The 16,570-nt window shown below is 43.4% G+C and overlaps 13 protein-coding genes across 13 annotated transcripts, besides 25 other annotated features; 12 read left to right on the plus strand and 1 right to left on the minus strand. All coding sequences in view use genetic code 2, as the record gives it.

Annotated features, from left to right (window-relative positions):
- Positions 1-69, plus strand: a tRNA (tRNA-Phe).
- Positions 70-1,022, plus strand: an rRNA (12S ribosomal RNA).
- Positions 1,023-1,094, plus strand: a tRNA (tRNA-Val).
- Positions 1,095-2,772, plus strand: an rRNA (16S ribosomal RNA).
- Positions 2,773-2,847, plus strand: a tRNA (tRNA-Leu).
- A 1-nt stretch (position 2,848) lies between these two features.
- On the plus strand, positions 2,849-3,823 carry ND1 (NADH dehydrogenase subunit 1). Its single transcript has one exon. The coding sequence runs from the start codon at positions 2,849-2,851 to the stop codon at positions 3,821-3,823; it is 975 nt and encodes a 324-aa protein (YP_009020296.1).
- A 5-nt stretch (positions 3,824-3,828) lies between these two features.
- Positions 3,829-3,900, plus strand: a tRNA (tRNA-Ile).
- Positions 3,899-3,969, minus strand: a tRNA (tRNA-Gln).
- A 1-nt stretch (position 3,970) lies between these two features.
- Positions 3,971-4,039, plus strand: a tRNA (tRNA-Met).
- Positions 4,040-5,086, plus strand: ND2 (NADH dehydrogenase subunit 2). Its single transcript has one exon. It carries the CDS (start codon positions 4,040-4,042, stop codon positions 5,084-5,086), a length of 1,047 nt encoding a protein of 348 aa, YP_009020297.1.
- Positions 5,085-5,155, plus strand: a tRNA (tRNA-Trp).
- Positions 5,156-5,157: 2 nt separating this feature from the next.
- Positions 5,158-5,226, minus strand: a tRNA (tRNA-Ala).
- A 1-nt stretch (position 5,227) lies between these two features.
- Positions 5,228-5,300, minus strand: a tRNA (tRNA-Asn).
- A 30-nt stretch (positions 5,301-5,330) lies between these two features.
- Positions 5,331-5,396, minus strand: a tRNA (tRNA-Cys).
- Positions 5,397-5,465, minus strand: a tRNA (tRNA-Tyr).
- A 1-nt stretch (position 5,466) lies between these two features.
- On the plus strand, positions 5,467-7,017 carry COX1 (cytochrome c oxidase subunit I). Its single transcript has one exon. It carries the CDS (start codon positions 5,467-5,469, stop codon positions 7,015-7,017), a length of 1,551 nt encoding a protein of 516 aa, YP_009020298.1.
- A 1-nt stretch (position 7,018) lies between these two features.
- Positions 7,019-7,089, minus strand: a tRNA (tRNA-Ser).
- Positions 7,090-7,161, plus strand: a tRNA (tRNA-Asp).
- Positions 7,162-7,174: 13 nt separating this feature from the next.
- COX2 (cytochrome c oxidase subunit II) lies at positions 7,175-7,865 on the plus strand. Its single transcript has one exon. A coding segment is annotated over exon 1 (691 nt).
- Positions 7,866-7,941, plus strand: a tRNA (tRNA-Lys).
- Position 7,942: 1 nt separating this feature from the next.
- ATP8 (ATP synthase F0 subunit 8) lies at positions 7,943-8,110 on the plus strand. The gene has a single exon. It carries the CDS (start codon positions 7,943-7,945, stop codon positions 8,108-8,110), a length of 168 nt encoding a protein of 55 aa, YP_009020300.1.
- Positions 8,101-8,784, plus strand: ATP6 (ATP synthase F0 subunit 6). The gene has a single exon. It carries the CDS (start codon positions 8,101-8,103, stop codon positions 8,782-8,784), a length of 684 nt encoding a protein of 227 aa, YP_009020301.1.
- Positions 8,784-9,567, plus strand: COX3 (cytochrome c oxidase subunit III). The gene has a single exon. A coding segment is annotated over exon 1 (784 nt).
- Positions 9,568-9,640, plus strand: a tRNA (tRNA-Gly).
- On the plus strand, positions 9,641-9,991 carry ND3 (NADH dehydrogenase subunit 3). The gene has a single exon. It carries the CDS (start codon positions 9,641-9,643, stop codon positions 9,989-9,991), a length of 351 nt encoding a protein of 116 aa, YP_009020303.1.
- Positions 9,991-10,060, plus strand: a tRNA (tRNA-Arg).
- On the plus strand, positions 10,061-10,357 carry ND4L (NADH dehydrogenase subunit 4L). The gene has a single exon. It carries the CDS (start codon positions 10,061-10,063, stop codon positions 10,355-10,357), a length of 297 nt encoding a protein of 98 aa, YP_009020304.1.
- ND4 (NADH dehydrogenase subunit 4) lies at positions 10,351-11,733 on the plus strand. The gene has a single exon. It carries the CDS (start codon positions 10,351-10,353, stop codon positions 11,731-11,733), a length of 1,383 nt encoding a protein of 460 aa, YP_009020305.1.
- Positions 11,733-11,801, plus strand: a tRNA (tRNA-His).
- Positions 11,802-11,869, plus strand: a tRNA (tRNA-Ser).
- A 1-nt stretch (position 11,870) lies between these two features.
- Positions 11,871-11,943, plus strand: a tRNA (tRNA-Leu).
- Positions 11,944-13,782, plus strand: ND5 (NADH dehydrogenase subunit 5). Its single transcript has one exon. The coding sequence runs from the start codon at positions 11,944-11,946 to the stop codon at positions 13,780-13,782; it is 1,839 nt and encodes a 612-aa protein (YP_009020306.1).
- Positions 13,779-14,300, minus strand: ND6 (NADH dehydrogenase subunit 6). The gene has a single exon. It carries the CDS (start codon positions 14,298-14,300, stop codon positions 13,779-13,781), a length of 522 nt encoding a protein of 173 aa, YP_009020307.1.
- Positions 14,301-14,369, minus strand: a tRNA (tRNA-Glu).
- Positions 14,370-14,376: 7 nt separating this feature from the next.
- Positions 14,377-15,517, plus strand: CYTB (cytochrome b). The gene has a single exon. A coding segment is annotated over exon 1 (1,141 nt).
- Positions 15,518-15,589, plus strand: a tRNA (tRNA-Thr).
- Positions 15,588-15,657, minus strand: a tRNA (tRNA-Pro).
- Positions 15,658-16,570: a sequence feature (control region).

The following is a 16,570-nucleotide window of genomic DNA, read 5'->3' on the forward strand; positions in this document are numbered from 1 at the left end:
GCTCGCGTAGCTTAAAATAAAGCATAGCACTGAAGATGCTAAGATGAGCCCTAGAAAGCTCCGCTTGCACAAAGGCTTGGTCCTGACTTTATCATCGGCTTTAACTCAAATTACACATGCAAGTCTCCGCAGACCCGTGAGAATGCCCTCAATCCCCCGCCCGGGGACGAGGAGCAGGCATCAGGCACAAATTTTAGCCCAAGACGCCTTGCCACGCCACACCCCCAAGGGAACTCAGCAGTGATAAATATTAAGCCATAAGTGAAAACTTGACTTAGTTAGAGATAAGAGGGCCGGTAAAACTCGTGCCAGCCACCGCGGTTATACGAGAGGCCCCAGTTGATGAACACGGCGTAAAGGGTGGTTAAGGTTTAACTAAAATAAAGTCAAAAGACTTCTTGGCCGTCATACGCCCCTGAACATCTGAAGCTCATATACGAAAGTAACTTTAATATTAGCCCACCTGACCCCACGAAAACTGAGAAACAAACTGGGATTAGATACCCCACTATGCTCAGCCGTAAACCTAGACGTTTTATCACAATAAACGTCCGCCAGGGTACTACGAGCACTAGCTTAAAACCCAAAGGACTTGGCGGTGCCTTAGACCCCCCTAGAGGAGCCTGTTCTAGAACCGATAACCCCCGTTAAACCTCACCACTTCTGGCCATCCCCGCCTATATACCGCCGTCGTCAGCTTACCCTGTGAAGGATAAATAGTAAGCAAAGTGGAAAAACTCCAAAACGTCAGGTCGAGGTGTAGCGAACGAAGTGGGAAGAAATGGGCTACATTTTCTTTAATAAAGAATATCACGGACAACACTATGAAAACTTAGTGCTCGAAGGAGGATTTAGTAGTAAAAAGGAAATAGAGTGTCCTTTTGAACCCGGCTCTGAGGCGCGTACACACCGCCCGTCACTCTCCCCGCAGATAGCGACATATGTCACTAACATAAAAGCACAAACAAGGGGAGGCAAGTCGTAACATGGTAAGTGTACCGGAAGGTGCACTTGGATCAAATCAGGGCGTGGCTGAGATAGTTAAGCATCTCCCTTACACCGAGAAGACATCCATGCAAGTTGGATCACCCTGAGCTAACCAGCTAGCTAAACATTATACTAAATTAACAACATAAATAACATCACAAAACCTAAATTTATAAACCAAACCATTTTTCCACCTAAGTACGGGAGACGAAAAAGGTTCCATAAGCAATAGATAAAGTACCGCAAGGGAAAGCTGAAAGAGCAATGAAATAAGTCATGTAAGCGTAAAAAAGCAGAGACTAATACTCGTACCTTTTGCATCATGCTTTAGCAAGAACCCAACAAGCAAAGAGACCTTTAGTTTGTAACCCCGAAACCAAGTGAGCTACCCCGGGACAGCCTTAATAGGGCCAACCCGTCTCTGTGGCAAAAGAGTGGGAAGAGCCCCGGGTAGAGGTGACAGACCTACCGAACTTGGTGATAGCTGGTTGCCTAAGAAATGAATAGAAGTTCAGCCTTGTGCCCCCTTTTATCAAATAAGTAAAATCTACTATAGAAACTAAGAGAATCACAAGAGTTAGTTAAAGGGGGTACAGCCCCTTTAACCAAGGATACAACTTTATCAGGAGGATAGGGATTATAATTTTAAAAATTATTGTTTCAGTGGGCCTAAAAGCAGCCACCTGTGCAGAAAGCGTTAAAGCTCAGATGATAAGAAATTTATTATTTCAATAAAACATCCCATTCCCCTACATATATTAGGCCGCTCCATGACTTCATGGAAGAGATCATGCTAAAATGAGTAACAAGAGATAGACAACTCTCTCCTAGCACAAGTGTAAGCCAGCCCGGATAAACCACTGGCAATTAACGAGCCCAATATAAGAGGGAAATGTAATTAAAACAAAATGCAAGAAAATTCTACAATTTGTAATCGTTAAACCCACACTGGAGTGCCACAGGGAAAGACTAAAAGAAAGGGAAGGAACTCGGCAAACCCAAGCCTCGCCTGTTTACCAAAAACATCGCCTCCTGCAAAACTCAAGGTATAGGAGGTCCAGCCTGCCCAGTGACCACAAGTTCAACGGCCGCGGTATTTTGACCGTGCAAAGGTAGCGCAATCACTTGTCTTTTAAATGAAGACCTGTATGAATGGCCAAACGAGGGCTTAGCTGTCTCCCCTTTCAAGTCAGTGAAATTGATCTGCCCGTGCAGAAGCGGGCATACATCTACAAGACGAGAAGACCCTTTGGAGCTTAAGGTTCAAGCCCAACCGCGTTAAGCAACTTACAAAATAAGCATTAAACCTAGCGGAAAATGGCGCTTTACCTTCGGTTGGGGCGACCACGGAGAAAAAAATATCCTCCGAGTGGACTGGGCCGACTAAGCCTAAAACCAAGAAAGACATTTCTAAGTAGCAGAAAATCTGACCAATAATGATCCGGCCCAAGGGCCGATCAACGGACCAAGTTACCCTAGGGATAACAGCGCAATCCTCTCCCAGAGTCCATATCGACGAGGGGGTTTACGACCTCGATGTTGGATCAGGACATCCTAATGGTGCAGCCGCTATTAAGGGTTCGTTTGTTCAACGATTAAAGTCCTACGTGATCTGAGTTCAGACCGGAGTAATCCAGGTCAGTTTCTATCTGTAACGTCACTTTTCCTAGTACGAAAGGACCGGAAAAAGGAGGCCCATACCAAAGGTACGCCTCACCCCTAATTAATGAAGACAACTTAATTAAATAAATGGAGGACCCACAACCTGAGCAAAGATAATGCCACACTAAGATGGCAGAGCATGGTAATTGCAAAAGGCCTAAGCCCTTTCAACCAGAGGTTCAAATCCTCTTCTTAGTTTATGTTAAACACTTTACTAATTTACCTAGTTAACCCCCTCGCATATATCGTCCCAGTCCTCCTAGCAGTAGCATTCCTCACATTAATTGAGCGAAAAGTCCTAGGCTATATGCAACTCCGTAAAGGCCCAAATATTGTTGGACCCTATGGCCTTCTTCAACCCATTGCAGATGGAGTTAAACTATTTATTAAAGAGCCAATCCGCCCATCTACATCATCCCCATTTCTATTTCTAGCCACCCCCATACTTGCCCTAACACTAGCCATAACCCTATGAGCCCCCATTCCTATACCACACCCAGTAACAGACTTAAATCTAGGAGTACTATTTATTCTCGCCTTGTCAAGCCTTGCCGTGTATTCGATTCTAGGATCTGGTTGAGCCTCAAATTCAAAATATGCCCTAATTGGTGCCCTACGAGCCGTGGCTCAAACAATCTCGTATGAAGTGAGCCTAGGACTTATTCTTCTAGCAGTAATTATTTTTTCCGGCGGTTATACACTCCAAATATTTAATACAACACAAGAGGGTATTTGACTTCTAATTCCGGCCTGACCCCTAGCTGCAATGTGGTATATTTCAACGCTGGCAGAAACAAACCGTGCACCTTTTGATCTAACTGAAGGTGAGTCTGAGTTAGTCTCCGGATTTAACGTAGAATATGCAGGCGGACCCTTTGCCCTTTTTTTCCTAGCTGAATATGCCAATATTTTATTAATGAATACCCTATCTGCAGTTCTTTTCCTGGGCGCCTCACATATTCCAACCTTACCTGAACTAACAACATTTAATTTAATGACTAAAGCCGCACTTCTTTCCCTAGTCTTCTTATGAATTCGTGCCTCCTACCCTCGATTCCGCTATGACCAACTTATGCATCTAGTGTGAAAAAATTTTCTACCACTAACCCTAGCCCTAGTTCTTTGACACACAGCCCTCCCCATTGCATTTGCAGGACTCCCCCCCCAACTATAACAACAGGAACCGTGCCTGAACGTCTAAGGACCACTTTGATAGAGTGGCTTATGAGGGTTAAAGCCCCTCCAGTTCCTAGAAAGAAGGGAATCGAACCCATACTCAGGAGATCAAAACTCCTGGTGCTTCCTCTACACCACTTTCTATGATAAGGTCAGCTAATTAAGCTTTCGGGCCCATACCCCGAACATGACGGTTAAAATCCCTCCCCTATCAATGAACCCTTATGTATTAGTTATTTTATTGTCCAGCCTGGGATTAGGAACCACACTAACCTTCGCAAGCTCCCACTGACTACTAGCCTGAATAGGATTAGAAATTAATACCTTAGCTATTATCCCTCTCATAGCGCAGCAACATCACCCACGAGCAGTTGAGGCTACAACTAAGTATTTTCTTACCCAAGCAACAGCCGCAGCAATAATTCTATTTGCAGCTACAACAAACGCATGATTAGTGGGAGAATGAGACATTAATAGCCTATCCCACCCACTAGCATCAACACTAGTTATTGCAGCATTAGCCCTAAAAATTGGCCTGGCCCCCGTACACTTTTGACTTCCAGAAGTCCTTCAAGGACTAGACCTACTAACAGGACTAATTTTATCCACGTGACAAAAACTAGCCCCGTTTGCACTAATTATTCAAGTTGCCCCAACGATTGACCCCTACCTCCTCTCATCCTTGGGCCTCTTATCAACCCTTGTGGGGGGGTGAGGTGGCCTAAACCAGACCCAATTACGAAAAATCCTTGCATATTCTTCTATTGCTCACATGGGTTGAATATTAATTGTTCTACAATTTGCCCCCCAATTAACCCTCCTAGCCCTAGGAACCTACATTTTTATAACAACCACAGCATTCCTCTCATTCAAAGTGTCACAAGCCACAAAAATTAACACACTCTCAGTAACATGAACAAAAAACCCAACCCTCATGGTAATTACAACCCTAGCAATACTCTCCCTAGGAGGACTCCCCCCACTAACTGGGTTTATACCCAAATGGCTTATTCTTCAAGAATTAACAAAACAAGAACTTCCCCTCACAGCAACAATTATGGCCCTAGCAGCCCTATTAAGCCTATATTTTTATCTACGACTATGTTATGCAATAGCCCTAACAATTTCACCCACCACAACCAACTCAACCTTACCATGACGAACCCCCAACACCCAATCAACTCTTACTCTAGCCCTAACCTCATCAATTGCCTTAGGACTCCTCCCAATTACCCCAGCCATCCTGGCACTGGTTACCTAAAGGCTTAGGATAATTAAGACCAAAGGGCCTTCAAAGCCCTAAGTAGGAGTTAAAATCTCCTAGCCTTTGGTTAAGACTTGCGGGACTTTATCCCACATCTTCTGAATGCAAGCCAGACACTTTAATTAAGCTAAAGCCTTCCTAGATGAGAAGGCCTCGATCCTACAAACTCTTAGTTAACAGCTAAGCGCCCAAACCAGCGGGCATTCATCTACTTTCCCGCCGTTGGGTGAGTAAGGCGGGAAAGCCCCGGCAGACGTCAATCTGCGTCTTTGGATTTGCAATCCAATATGTTATACACCACGGGGCTTGGTAGGAAGAGGACTTAAACCTCTATCTACGGGGCTACAACCCGCCACCTGACTTCGGCCATCCTACCTGTGGCAATCACACGCTGATTCTTCTCTACTAACCACAAAGATATTGGCACCCTCTACCTTGTATTTGGTGCCTGAGCCGGAATGGTCGGAACGGCTCTCAGCCTTTTGATTCGTGCTGAGCTCAGCCAACCTGGATCTCTCCTGGGGGACGACCAAATTTATAATGTTATTGTTACCGCACATGCCTTTGTCATGATTTTCTTTATAGTAATGCCAATTCTCATCGGTGGCTTTGGAAATTGACTAATTCCACTAATGATTGGGGCCCCAGATATAGCGTTTCCACGAATAAACAATATAAGCTTTTGACTCCTGCCACCCTCATTTCTACTATTACTAGCCTCCTCTGGTGTTGAAGCCGGGGCTGGAACAGGATGAACAGTTTACCCGCCGCTGGCAGGTAATCTCGCCCATGCAGGTGCATCCGTTGACCTTACCATCTTTTCTCTTCACCTAGCAGGTGTATCTTCAATTCTGGGAGCAATTAATTTTATTACCACAACAATTAATATGAAACCCCCAGCCATTTCACAATATCAAACACCCTTATTTGTCTGAGCAGTCCTTGTAACCGCCGTTCTTCTCCTTTTGTCCCTGCCTGTCTTAGCTGCTGGGATTACTATGCTTTTAACAGACCGAAACCTAAATACAACATTCTTTGACCCGGCAGGAGGAGGAGACCCAATCCTATACCAGCACTTATTCTGATTCTTTGGCCACCCAGAAGTATACATTTTAATTTTACCAGGATTCGGGATTATCTCACATGTTGTAGCCTACTACGCTGGTAAAAAAGAACCTTTCGGCTACATGGGAATAGTCTGAGCTATGATGGCCATTGGCCTCTTAGGCTTCATTGTCTGAGCCCACCATATGTTTACGGTCGGGATAGATGTTGACACCCGCGCATACTTCACATCTGCTACAATAATTATTGCTATTCCTACAGGTGTAAAAGTCTTTAGCTGACTGGCCACCCTTCACGGGGGCTCAATTAAATGAGAGACCCCAATACTCTGAGCGCTAGGATTTATCTTCCTATTCACAGTGGGTGGACTTACCGGGATTGTTCTAGCTAACTCATCCATCGACATTGTTCTCCACGACACATATTATGTAGTTGCTCACTTCCACTATGTACTCTCAATGGGTGCAGTCTTTGCTATTATAGCCGGCTTTGTACACTGATTCCCACTATTTACAGGTTATACTCTACATAGCACATGAACTAAAATCCACTTTGGGGTTATGTTTTTAGGTGTCAACCTCACCTTCTTCCCACAGCACTTCCTTGGCCTTGCAGGTATGCCCCGACGGTACTCAGACTACCCAGATGCCTATACACTGTGAAACACAGTCTCATCTATTGGATCTATAATTTCACTAGTAGCTGTAATCATGTTCCTATTTATCTTATGAGAAGCCTTCGCCGCTAAACGGGAAGTCCTATCCGTAGAACTAACCGCAACAAATGCCGAGTGACTCCATGGATGCCCTCCCCCCTATCACACATTTGAGGAGCCAGCATTTGTTCAAGTTCAATCAAATTAACCGAGGAAGGGAGGAGTTGAACCCCCTTGTGCTGGTTTCAAGCCAGCCGCATAACCATTCTGCCACTTCCTTAAGACATTAGTAAACTTGAAATTACATCACTTTGTCAAGGTGAAATTGTAGGTTAAATTCCTGCATGTCTTAAGCCCTGAGCTTAATGGCACATCCCACACAACTAGGATTCCAAGACGCGGCATCACCCGTTATAGAAGAGCTTCTTCACTTCCATGATCACGCACTAATAATTGTATTTTTAATTAGCACCCTCGTACTATACATTATTGTTGCCATAGTCTCCACAAAGTTAACTAATAAATATATCTTAGACTCCCAAGAAATTGAAATTGTATGAACTGTTTTACCAGCTGTAATTCTTGTTTTAATTGCCCTACCCTCACTTCGAATTCTGTATCTTATAGACGAGATTAATGATCCCCATTTAACCATCAAAGCTATAGGTCACCAATGATATTGAAGCTATGAATATACTGACTATGAAGACCTAGGCTTTGATTCATATATGATTCCAACTCAAGACCTCACCCCTGGACAATTCCGGCTTCTTGAGACAGACCATCGAATAGTAGTTCCAATGGAATCCCCCATCCGTGTCCTAATCTCTGCTGAAGATGTGCTCCACTCCTGAGCTGTTCCATCTCTTGGGATTAAACTAGACGGTGTTCCTGGGCGCCTAAACCAAACTGCCTTCATTGCCTCCCGCCCTGGAGTATTTTATGGACAATGTTCCGAAATCTGTGGAGCTAATCACAGCTTCATACCCATTGTTGTAGAGGCTGTTCCACTTGAGCACTTTGAACACTGATCCTCGCTTATACTAGAAGACGCCTCATCAGGAAGCTAAATTTGGGCTACAGCGTTGGCCTTTTAAGCCAAAGATTGGTGCCTCCCAACCACCCCTGATGAAATGCCACAACTTAACCCCGCCCCATGATTTGCTATTTTATTATTTTCATGATTAATTTTTTTAACCCTCATCCCCACAAAAGTTCTAAACCATGTTTCCCCAAATGAGCCAACCCCATTTGGTACAGAAGAACACAAAGCCCAACCCTGAGACTGACCATGGCAATAAGCTTCTTTGATCAATTTGCAAGCCCCTCATACCTAGGAATTCCGCTAATTGCCATTGCAATTGCACTTCCCTGAGTAATGTACCCAACCCCTTCAACTCGATGAATTAATAACCGCCTAATTACTATTCAAGGCTGACTAATTAATCGCTTCACGAATCAACTTATATTACCTCTGAACCCAGGCGGGCACAAATGGGCCCTATTATTTGCCTCTCTTATAATTTTTTTAATCACAATCAATATGCTCGGACTCTTACCTTATACTTTTACCCCTACAACACAACTATCCCTAAATATAGGATTTGCAGTTCCACTATGACTCGCCACAGTTATTATTGGTATACGTAATCAACCAACAGTTGCACTAGGTCACCTCCTCCCAGAAGGAACCCCTATCCCCCTGATTCCCGTATTAATTATCATTGAAACAATTAGCCTATTTATTCGCCCCCTAGCCCTGGGTGTCCGACTCACAGCTAATCTAACCGCTGGGCATCTATTAATTCAACTAATCGCCACCGCCGTATTTGTTCTTCTCCCAATAATGCCCACAGTAGCTATTTTAACCGCCACCGTTTTATTTCTATTAACCCTTCTAGAAGTAGCCGTAGCTATGATTCAGGCATACGTATTTGTCCTTCTCCTAAGTCTATATCTCCAAGAGAACGTTTAATGGCCCACCAAGCACATGCGTATCATATGGTTGATCCAAGCCCATGACCACTAACCGGCGCAATCGGAGCCCTATTAATGACCTCCGGCCTTGCAATCTGATTCCACTTCCATTCTACTACACTAATAACCCTCGGATTAATTCTTCTTCTCCTCACCATGTATCAATGATGACGAGATATTATTCGAGAGGGGACCTTCCAAGGCCACCACACCCCACCAGTCCAAAAGGGCCTACGCTATGGTATAATTCTTTTCATTACATCAGAAGTATTCTTCTTCTTGGGCTTTTTCTGAGCCTTCTACCACTCAAGTCTAGCACCTACCCCAGAACTAGGAGGGTGCTGACCACCCACAGGAATCACACCCCTAGACCCCTTTGAAGTCCCCCTACTCAACACAGCCGTCCTTCTAGCATCCGGAGTAACAGTCACATGAGCACACCACAGCCTCATGGAGGGAGAACGTAAACAGGCTATTCAGTCTTTAGCACTAACCATTCTTCTAGGCCTTTACTTTACAGCCCTACAAGCAATAGAATATTATGAAGCCCCCTTTACCATTGCAGACGGTGTGTACGGATCCACATTCTTCGTAGCTACAGGCTTTCATGGACTTCATGTAATTATTGGGTCCTCCTTTTTAGCCGTTTGTTTTCTACGCCAAATCCAATACCACTTTACATCTGAACATCACTTCGGCTTTGAAGCCGCTGCCTGATACTGACACTTTGTCGACGTAGTATGACTATTCCTTTACGTATCAATCTACTGATGAGGCTCATATCTTTCTAGTATCTAAAGTCAGTACGAGTGACTTCCAATCACCCAGTCTTGGTTAAACCCCAAGGAAAGATAATGAACTTAATTATTGCTATTTTAGCCATTACAATAACTTTATCCCTAGTCCTAGCTATTGTATCCTTTTGACTACCCCAAATAAACCCGGACGCAGAAAAACTTTCACCCTATGAGTGCGGATTTGACCCCCTTGGGTCTGCTCGTTTACCTTTTTCTATTCGATTTTTTCTAGTTGCCATCCTGTTTCTTCTCTTTGATTTAGAAATTGCCCTTTTACTCCCCCTACCCTGAGGAGACCAACTTCTCAACCCCGCCGGAACCCTTCTATGAGCATCAGCTGTCCTTATTCTTCTAACATTAGGCTTAGTATACGAGTGGGCTCAGGGGGGCCTTGAATGAGCAGAATAAGGGTGTTAGTCCAAAGCAAGACCTCTGATTTCGGCTCAGAAGACCGTGGTTCAATTCCACGACCCCCTTATGACACCCGTACACTTCAGCTTTAGCTCCGCCTTTGTCCTAGGGCTTATGGGCCTCACATTCCACCGCACCCACCTTTTATCAGCCCTGCTCTGCCTAGAGGGAATGATACTGTCACTATTTATTGCACTTGCCCTCTGGGCCCTACAATTTGAAATAACTGGATTCTCCGCAGCACCTATACTTCTTCTAGCATTTTCCGCCTGTGAAGCCAGTGCAGGCCTGGCCCTACTTGTTGCCACAGCCCGAACCCATGGAACCGACCGCCTCCAAAACCTTAACCTTCTACAATGCTAAAAGTATTATTCCCCACAATCATGCTATTTCCAACAGTCTGACTATCATCAGCCAAATGACTATGAACATCAGCAACTGCCCACAGCCTATTAATTGCCCTGACCAGCATATTATGACTGTGTTGGTCATCTGAAACAGGATGGTCTACCTCAAGTCTCTATCTGGCCACAGACCCACTATCTACCCCCTTGCTAGTTCTCACATGCTGACTCCTCCCCCTAATAATTTTAGCTAGCCAGAATCACATCGCCCCTGAACCCATTAACCGCCAACGACTCTATATTACCCTACTAGTATTTTTACAGACCTTCCTAATTATAGCATTCGGCGCCACAGAAATTATCATATTTTATATTATATTCGAAGCCACCCTCATCCCCACCTTAGTAATTATTACCCGATGGGGCAATCAAACCGAGCGCCTAAATGCAGGAACCTACTTTCTATTCTATACGCTAGCAGGGTCACTGCCGCTCTTAGTCGCACTCCTCCTTCTTCAACACTCAACTGGGACTCTCTCAATGCTGATCCTGCAATACTCGCAGCCTCTAACTTTAGACTCCTGAGGCCATAAAATCTGATGGGCCGGATGTCTAATTGCATTTCTCGTAAAAATGCCTCTCTATGGTGTACACCTCTGACTACCTAAAGCCCACGTCGAGGCTCCCGTGGCAGGGTCTATAGTTCTTGCTGCGGTCCTCCTAAAACTGGGGGGTTATGGTATGATGCGGATAATAGTTATGCTAGACCCACTTTCTAAAGAACTGGCATACCCCTTTATTATTTTAGCCCTCTGAGGCATTATTATGACAGGCTCAATTTGTCTTCGGCAAACTGATCTAAAATCCTTAATTGCCTACTCATCCGTTAGTCACATAGGATTAGTTGCAGGAGGGATCCTGATTCAAACCCCATGAGGCTTTACAGGGGCAATCATTTTAATAATTGCCCACGGGTTGGTATCGTCCGCACTTTTCTGTCTGGCTAATACCGCCTACGAGCGAACACATAGCCGAACTATAATTCTTGCCCGAGGACTACAAATAATCTTCCCACTAACTGCAGTATGATGATTCATTGCCAATCTGGCCAATTTAGCACTACCTCCACTACCAAACCTTATGGGAGAATTAACCATTATTTCCACCTTATTTAACTGATCCCCTTGAACTATCCTCCTAACAGGAATCGGCACGCTAATCACAGCAGGCTATTCTTTATACCTCTTTTTAATAACCCAACGAGGCCCAACACCTATGCACATTACGGGTCTCCCACCATTTCACACCCGAGAACACCTATTAATAGCTCTCCACCTCGTTCCAGTCGTTCTTCTAATTGCAAAGCCCGAACTTATATGAGGCTGATGCTACTAGTAAGTATAGTTTAAACAAAATATTAGATTGTGATTCTAAAGACAGGGGCTAAAATCCCCTTACTCACCGAGGAAAGCCCGAGGCACTAAGTACTGCTAATCCTTATCATCCACGGTTAAACTCCGTGGTTTCCTCGCGCTTTTAAAGGATAACAGCTCATCCGTTGGTCTTAGGAACCAAAAACTCTTGGTGCAAATCCAAGTAAAAGCTATGCACCCAACAACCCTAACCCTATCTTCCTCACTAATTCTGGTTATTGCTATTCTCATTTACCCCCTTCTTACTACCCTTAACCCCGAACCCAAAGACCAAAAATGAGCGGTTTCCCATGTCAAAACCGCTGTAAGCACTGCATTTTTAGTAAGTCTCTTACCGCTAATAATTTTCCTTGACCAGGGGGCCGAAACCATTGTTACAAACTGACACTGAATAAATACCGCCCCCTTTGATATTAACATTAGCTTTAAGTTTGACCACTACTCCATTATTTTTACACCTATTGCCCTATACGTAACCTGATCCATTCTTGAATTTGCATCCTGATACATACACTCTGACCCATTCATAAGCCGATTTTTTAAGTATTTACTTTTATTTCTGGTGGCTATAATTTTACTTGTTACCGCAAACAACATATTCCAACTCTTCATTGGCTGAGAAGGTGTAGGTATTATATCTTTCCTCCTTATCGGCTGGTGGTACGGGCGAGCAGACGCTAATACAGCGGCCTTACAGGCCGTCCTATATAACCGAGTGGGAGATATTGGCCTGATTATAGCTATAGCATGACTTGCAATAAACCTCAACTCATGGGAGATTCAACAAATCTTCTTTCTGTCAAAAAACTTCGACATGACCCTCCCCCTCCTAGGCCTAATCTTGGCTGCAACCGGGAAATCAGCCCAATTTGGGCTCCATCCCTGATTGCCCTCTGCCATAGAGGGCCCCACGCCAGTATCTGCCCTACTTCATTCCAGCACCATGGTAGTTGCTGGAATCTTTTTACTCATCCGCCTCCACCCCCTAATAGAAAATAATAGTCTAGCCTTGACAACTTGCCTCTGCTTAGGAGCCATTACAACCCTATTCACAGCAGCATGTGCTCTCACCCAAAATGACATTAAAAAAATTGTTGCATTCTCTACATCAAGTCAACTTGGACTCATAATAGTCACCATCGGACTAAATCAACCTCAACTAGCATTTCTACACATTTGTACACACGCCTTTTTTAAAGCAATACTGTTTTTATGCTCGGGGTCTATTATTCACAGCCTGAATGATGAGCAAGACATCCGAAAAATGGGGGGCCTCCAAAACCTCATACCCCTCACCTCGACTTGTTTAACAATTGGTAGTCTAGCACTAACGGGCGCCCCTTTCTTAGCCGGCTTTTTCTCAAAAGACGCCATTATCGAAGCCCTAAACACCTCTCACCTAAACGCCTGAGCCCTGACCCTCACCCTCATCGCCACCTCCTTTACCGCAGTTTACAGTTTCCGTGTGGTATACTTTGTCACTATGGGCTCCCCCCGATTCCTGCCTTTATCACCCATTAATGAAAGTAATCCTTCAGTTATTAACCCCATCAAACGGCTAGCCTGAGGAAGTATTGTTGCTGGATTAATTATTACAGCAAACTTTTTACCCTCAAAAACACCCGTCATAAGCATACCCCTCACCCTTAAACTAGCAGCCCTGCTAGTAACCATTATTGGCCTACTCATTGCTATAGAACTCACTGCCCTAACCAATAAACAATTTAAAGTTATACCTAAAATTATTGTGCACCACTTCTCAAACATGTTAGGCTTCTTCCCTGCAATTATCCACCGACTAATTCCAAAACTTAACCTATTTTTAGGACAATCTATTGCTACACAACTCGTAGACCAAACATGGTTTGAAGCTGCCGGCCCCAAAGGCATGTCCTCCCTCCAAGTAAAAATGGCTAAAACTGTAAGTGACTCACAACAAGGTATGATTAAAACTTACCTAATAATCTTCCTTCTATCCACAACTATTGCTGTTCTATTGGCCATATCTTAAACTGCCCGAAGAGAGCCCCGGCTTAACCCTCGAGTCAGCTCCAAAACCACAAATAGGGTTAAAAGCAACACCCACGCACAAATTACTAACAAACCCCCTCCAGAAGAATATATTATAGCCACACCACTAATATCCCCCCGCAACATGGAAAGTTCCTTAAAAGAGTCAATTACCATCCAAGAACCTTCATATCATCCCTCATAAAATACCCCCATTACTAGACCCACGCCAACTAAATAGACCAGGACATATCCAAGCACAGAACGGTCACCCCAAGACTCTGGAAAAGGCTCAGCAGCCAGAGCTGCCGAATAGGCGAACACTACAAGCATTCCCCCCAGGTAAATTAAAAAAAGAACTAATGATAAAAAAGACCCCCCATGGCTAATTAACACACCGCATCCAACCCCTGCCGCCACTACTAAACCCAAAGCGGCAAAATAAGGTGCAGGATTAGAAGCCACAGCAACCAGTCCAATAATTAAAGCTATTAACAGTAAAGACACTAAATAAGTCATAATTTTTACTCGGATTTTAACCGAGACCAGTGACTTGAAGAACCACCGTTGTTATTCAACTATAAAAACCCTTCTAATGGCAAGCCTACGAAAAACACACCCTTTAATTAAAATTGCTAACGATGCACTAGTTGACCTACCAGCCCCCTCCAACATTTCAGTATGATGAAATTTTGGCTCATTACTAGGGCTGTGTTTGATTACTCAAATTCTTACAGGACTATTCCTAGCTATACATTATACATCTGATATCACTACTGCTTTTTCATCCGTAGCTCACATCTGCCGAGATGTAAATTATGGATGACTTATCCGAAACATCCATGCCAACGGAGCATCATTCTTCTTTATTTGCATTTATATTCATATTGCGCGAGGACTATACTACGGATCATACCTCTATAAAGAAACCTGAAACATCGGAGTTGTTCTTCTACTTTTAGTTATAATAACAGCATTCGTAGGTTATGTCCTCCCATGAGGACAAATATCCTTCTGAGGGGCTACAGTAATTACTAATCTTCTATCCGCAGTTCCCTATGTAGGAAATACTTTGGTTCAATGAATCTGGGGAGGGTTCTCAGTAGATAATGCGACATTAACACGATTCTTTGCCTTCCACTTCCTCCTGCCATTTATTATTGCTGCAGCCACCATCCTCCATCTTCTGTTTCTTCATGAAACAGGCTCAAACAACCCCATAGGACTCAACTCGGACGCAGACAAAGTCTCATTCCACCCCTACTTCTCTTATAAAGACCTACTCGGATTTGCAGTAGTTCTGCTTGCCCTCACATCCTTGTCGTTGTTCTCCCCCAATCTCCTAGGAGACCCAGACAATTTTACCCCCGCAAACCCGCTAGTAACACCCCCTCACATCAAGCCAGAGTGGTATTTCTTATTTGCCTACGCTATTCTACGATCAATTCCCAATAAACTCGGTGGTGTCCTAGCCCTATTATTCTCCATCCTAGTCTTAATAGTAGTGCCTATTCTCCACACTTCAAAACAACGAGGCCTAACATTCCGACCAATTACCCAATTTCTCTTCTGAACGCTCGTAGCCGACATGCTTATTCTTACATGAATTGGGGGCATGCCAGTAGAACACCCATTTATCATTATTGGACAACTTGCATCCATTATTTACTTTACATTATTTCTAGTCCTAATTCCACTGGCGGGATGACTAGAAAACAAGGCATTAGAATGAGCCTGCCCTAGTAGCTTAGCCACAAAGCATCGGTCTTGTAATCCGAAGATCGGAGGTTAAAATCCTCCCTAGCGCCAGAAAAGGGAGATTTTAACTCCCACCACTGGCTCCCAAAGCCAGTATTCTAAATTTAACTATTTTCTGGTTATGGTATAGTACATATTATGCATAATATTACATTAATGGATTAGTACATTAATGTATTATCACCTACTTCATAATTTAACCATAAAGCAAGTAATTTATACTAAGGTATACATAAACCAATATAATCTAAAAACCTCATAAAACCCAACAAAGACATGATGATATATTCCCCAAATTATTGTTCACAAAATTTTCCTTGAATAACTCAATTAACATCTATTGGACAAATATTAATGTAGTAAGAGACCACCAACCAGTTTATATAAAGGCATATTATTAATGATAGGGTCAGGGACAATAATTGTGGGGGTAACACTTAGTGAATTATTACTGGCATCTGGTTCCTATTTCAGGGACAAAACTGCATAATTCCACCCACAGATAATTATACTGGCATCTGATTAATGGTGTAGTACATACGACTCGTTACCCACCATGCCGGGCATTCTTTTATATGCATAGGGTTCTCTTTTTTGGTCTACCTTTCCTATACATCTCAGAGTGCAGGCTCAAATAACAAAACAAGGTGGAACATTTTTCTTGCATGAATTAATATAAGTGAATGATAAAAAGACATAACTTAAGCATTGCATATGTTTATATCACGTGCATAACACATCCTTATTCAACACAGCTTTATACTATATGCCCCCTTTTGGTTTTTGCGCGACAAACCCCCCTACCCCCTACGCTAGGCGATTCCTGTTTATCCTTGTCAAACCCCGAAACCAAGGAAGACTCGACTGAGCGTATCAAAATCAATGAGTTGAAGTAGATATTGATTTATGCCACCACATTATATATATATATGTAACATAAAATATATATGTAATGATTTTATATAAACCCAAAAACTAGGGTTAAAAATTGATAAAATGAAGTCAATACTAACTTTTAGGAGAACAAATAT

The sequence above is a fragment of the mitochondrial genome of Paramisgurnus dabryanus, assembly GCF_030506205.2.
Source record: "Paramisgurnus dabryanus mitochondrion, complete genome".
NCBI classification, from domain to species: domain Eukaryota; kingdom Metazoa; phylum Chordata; class Actinopteri; order Cypriniformes; family Cobitidae; genus Paramisgurnus; species Paramisgurnus dabryanus.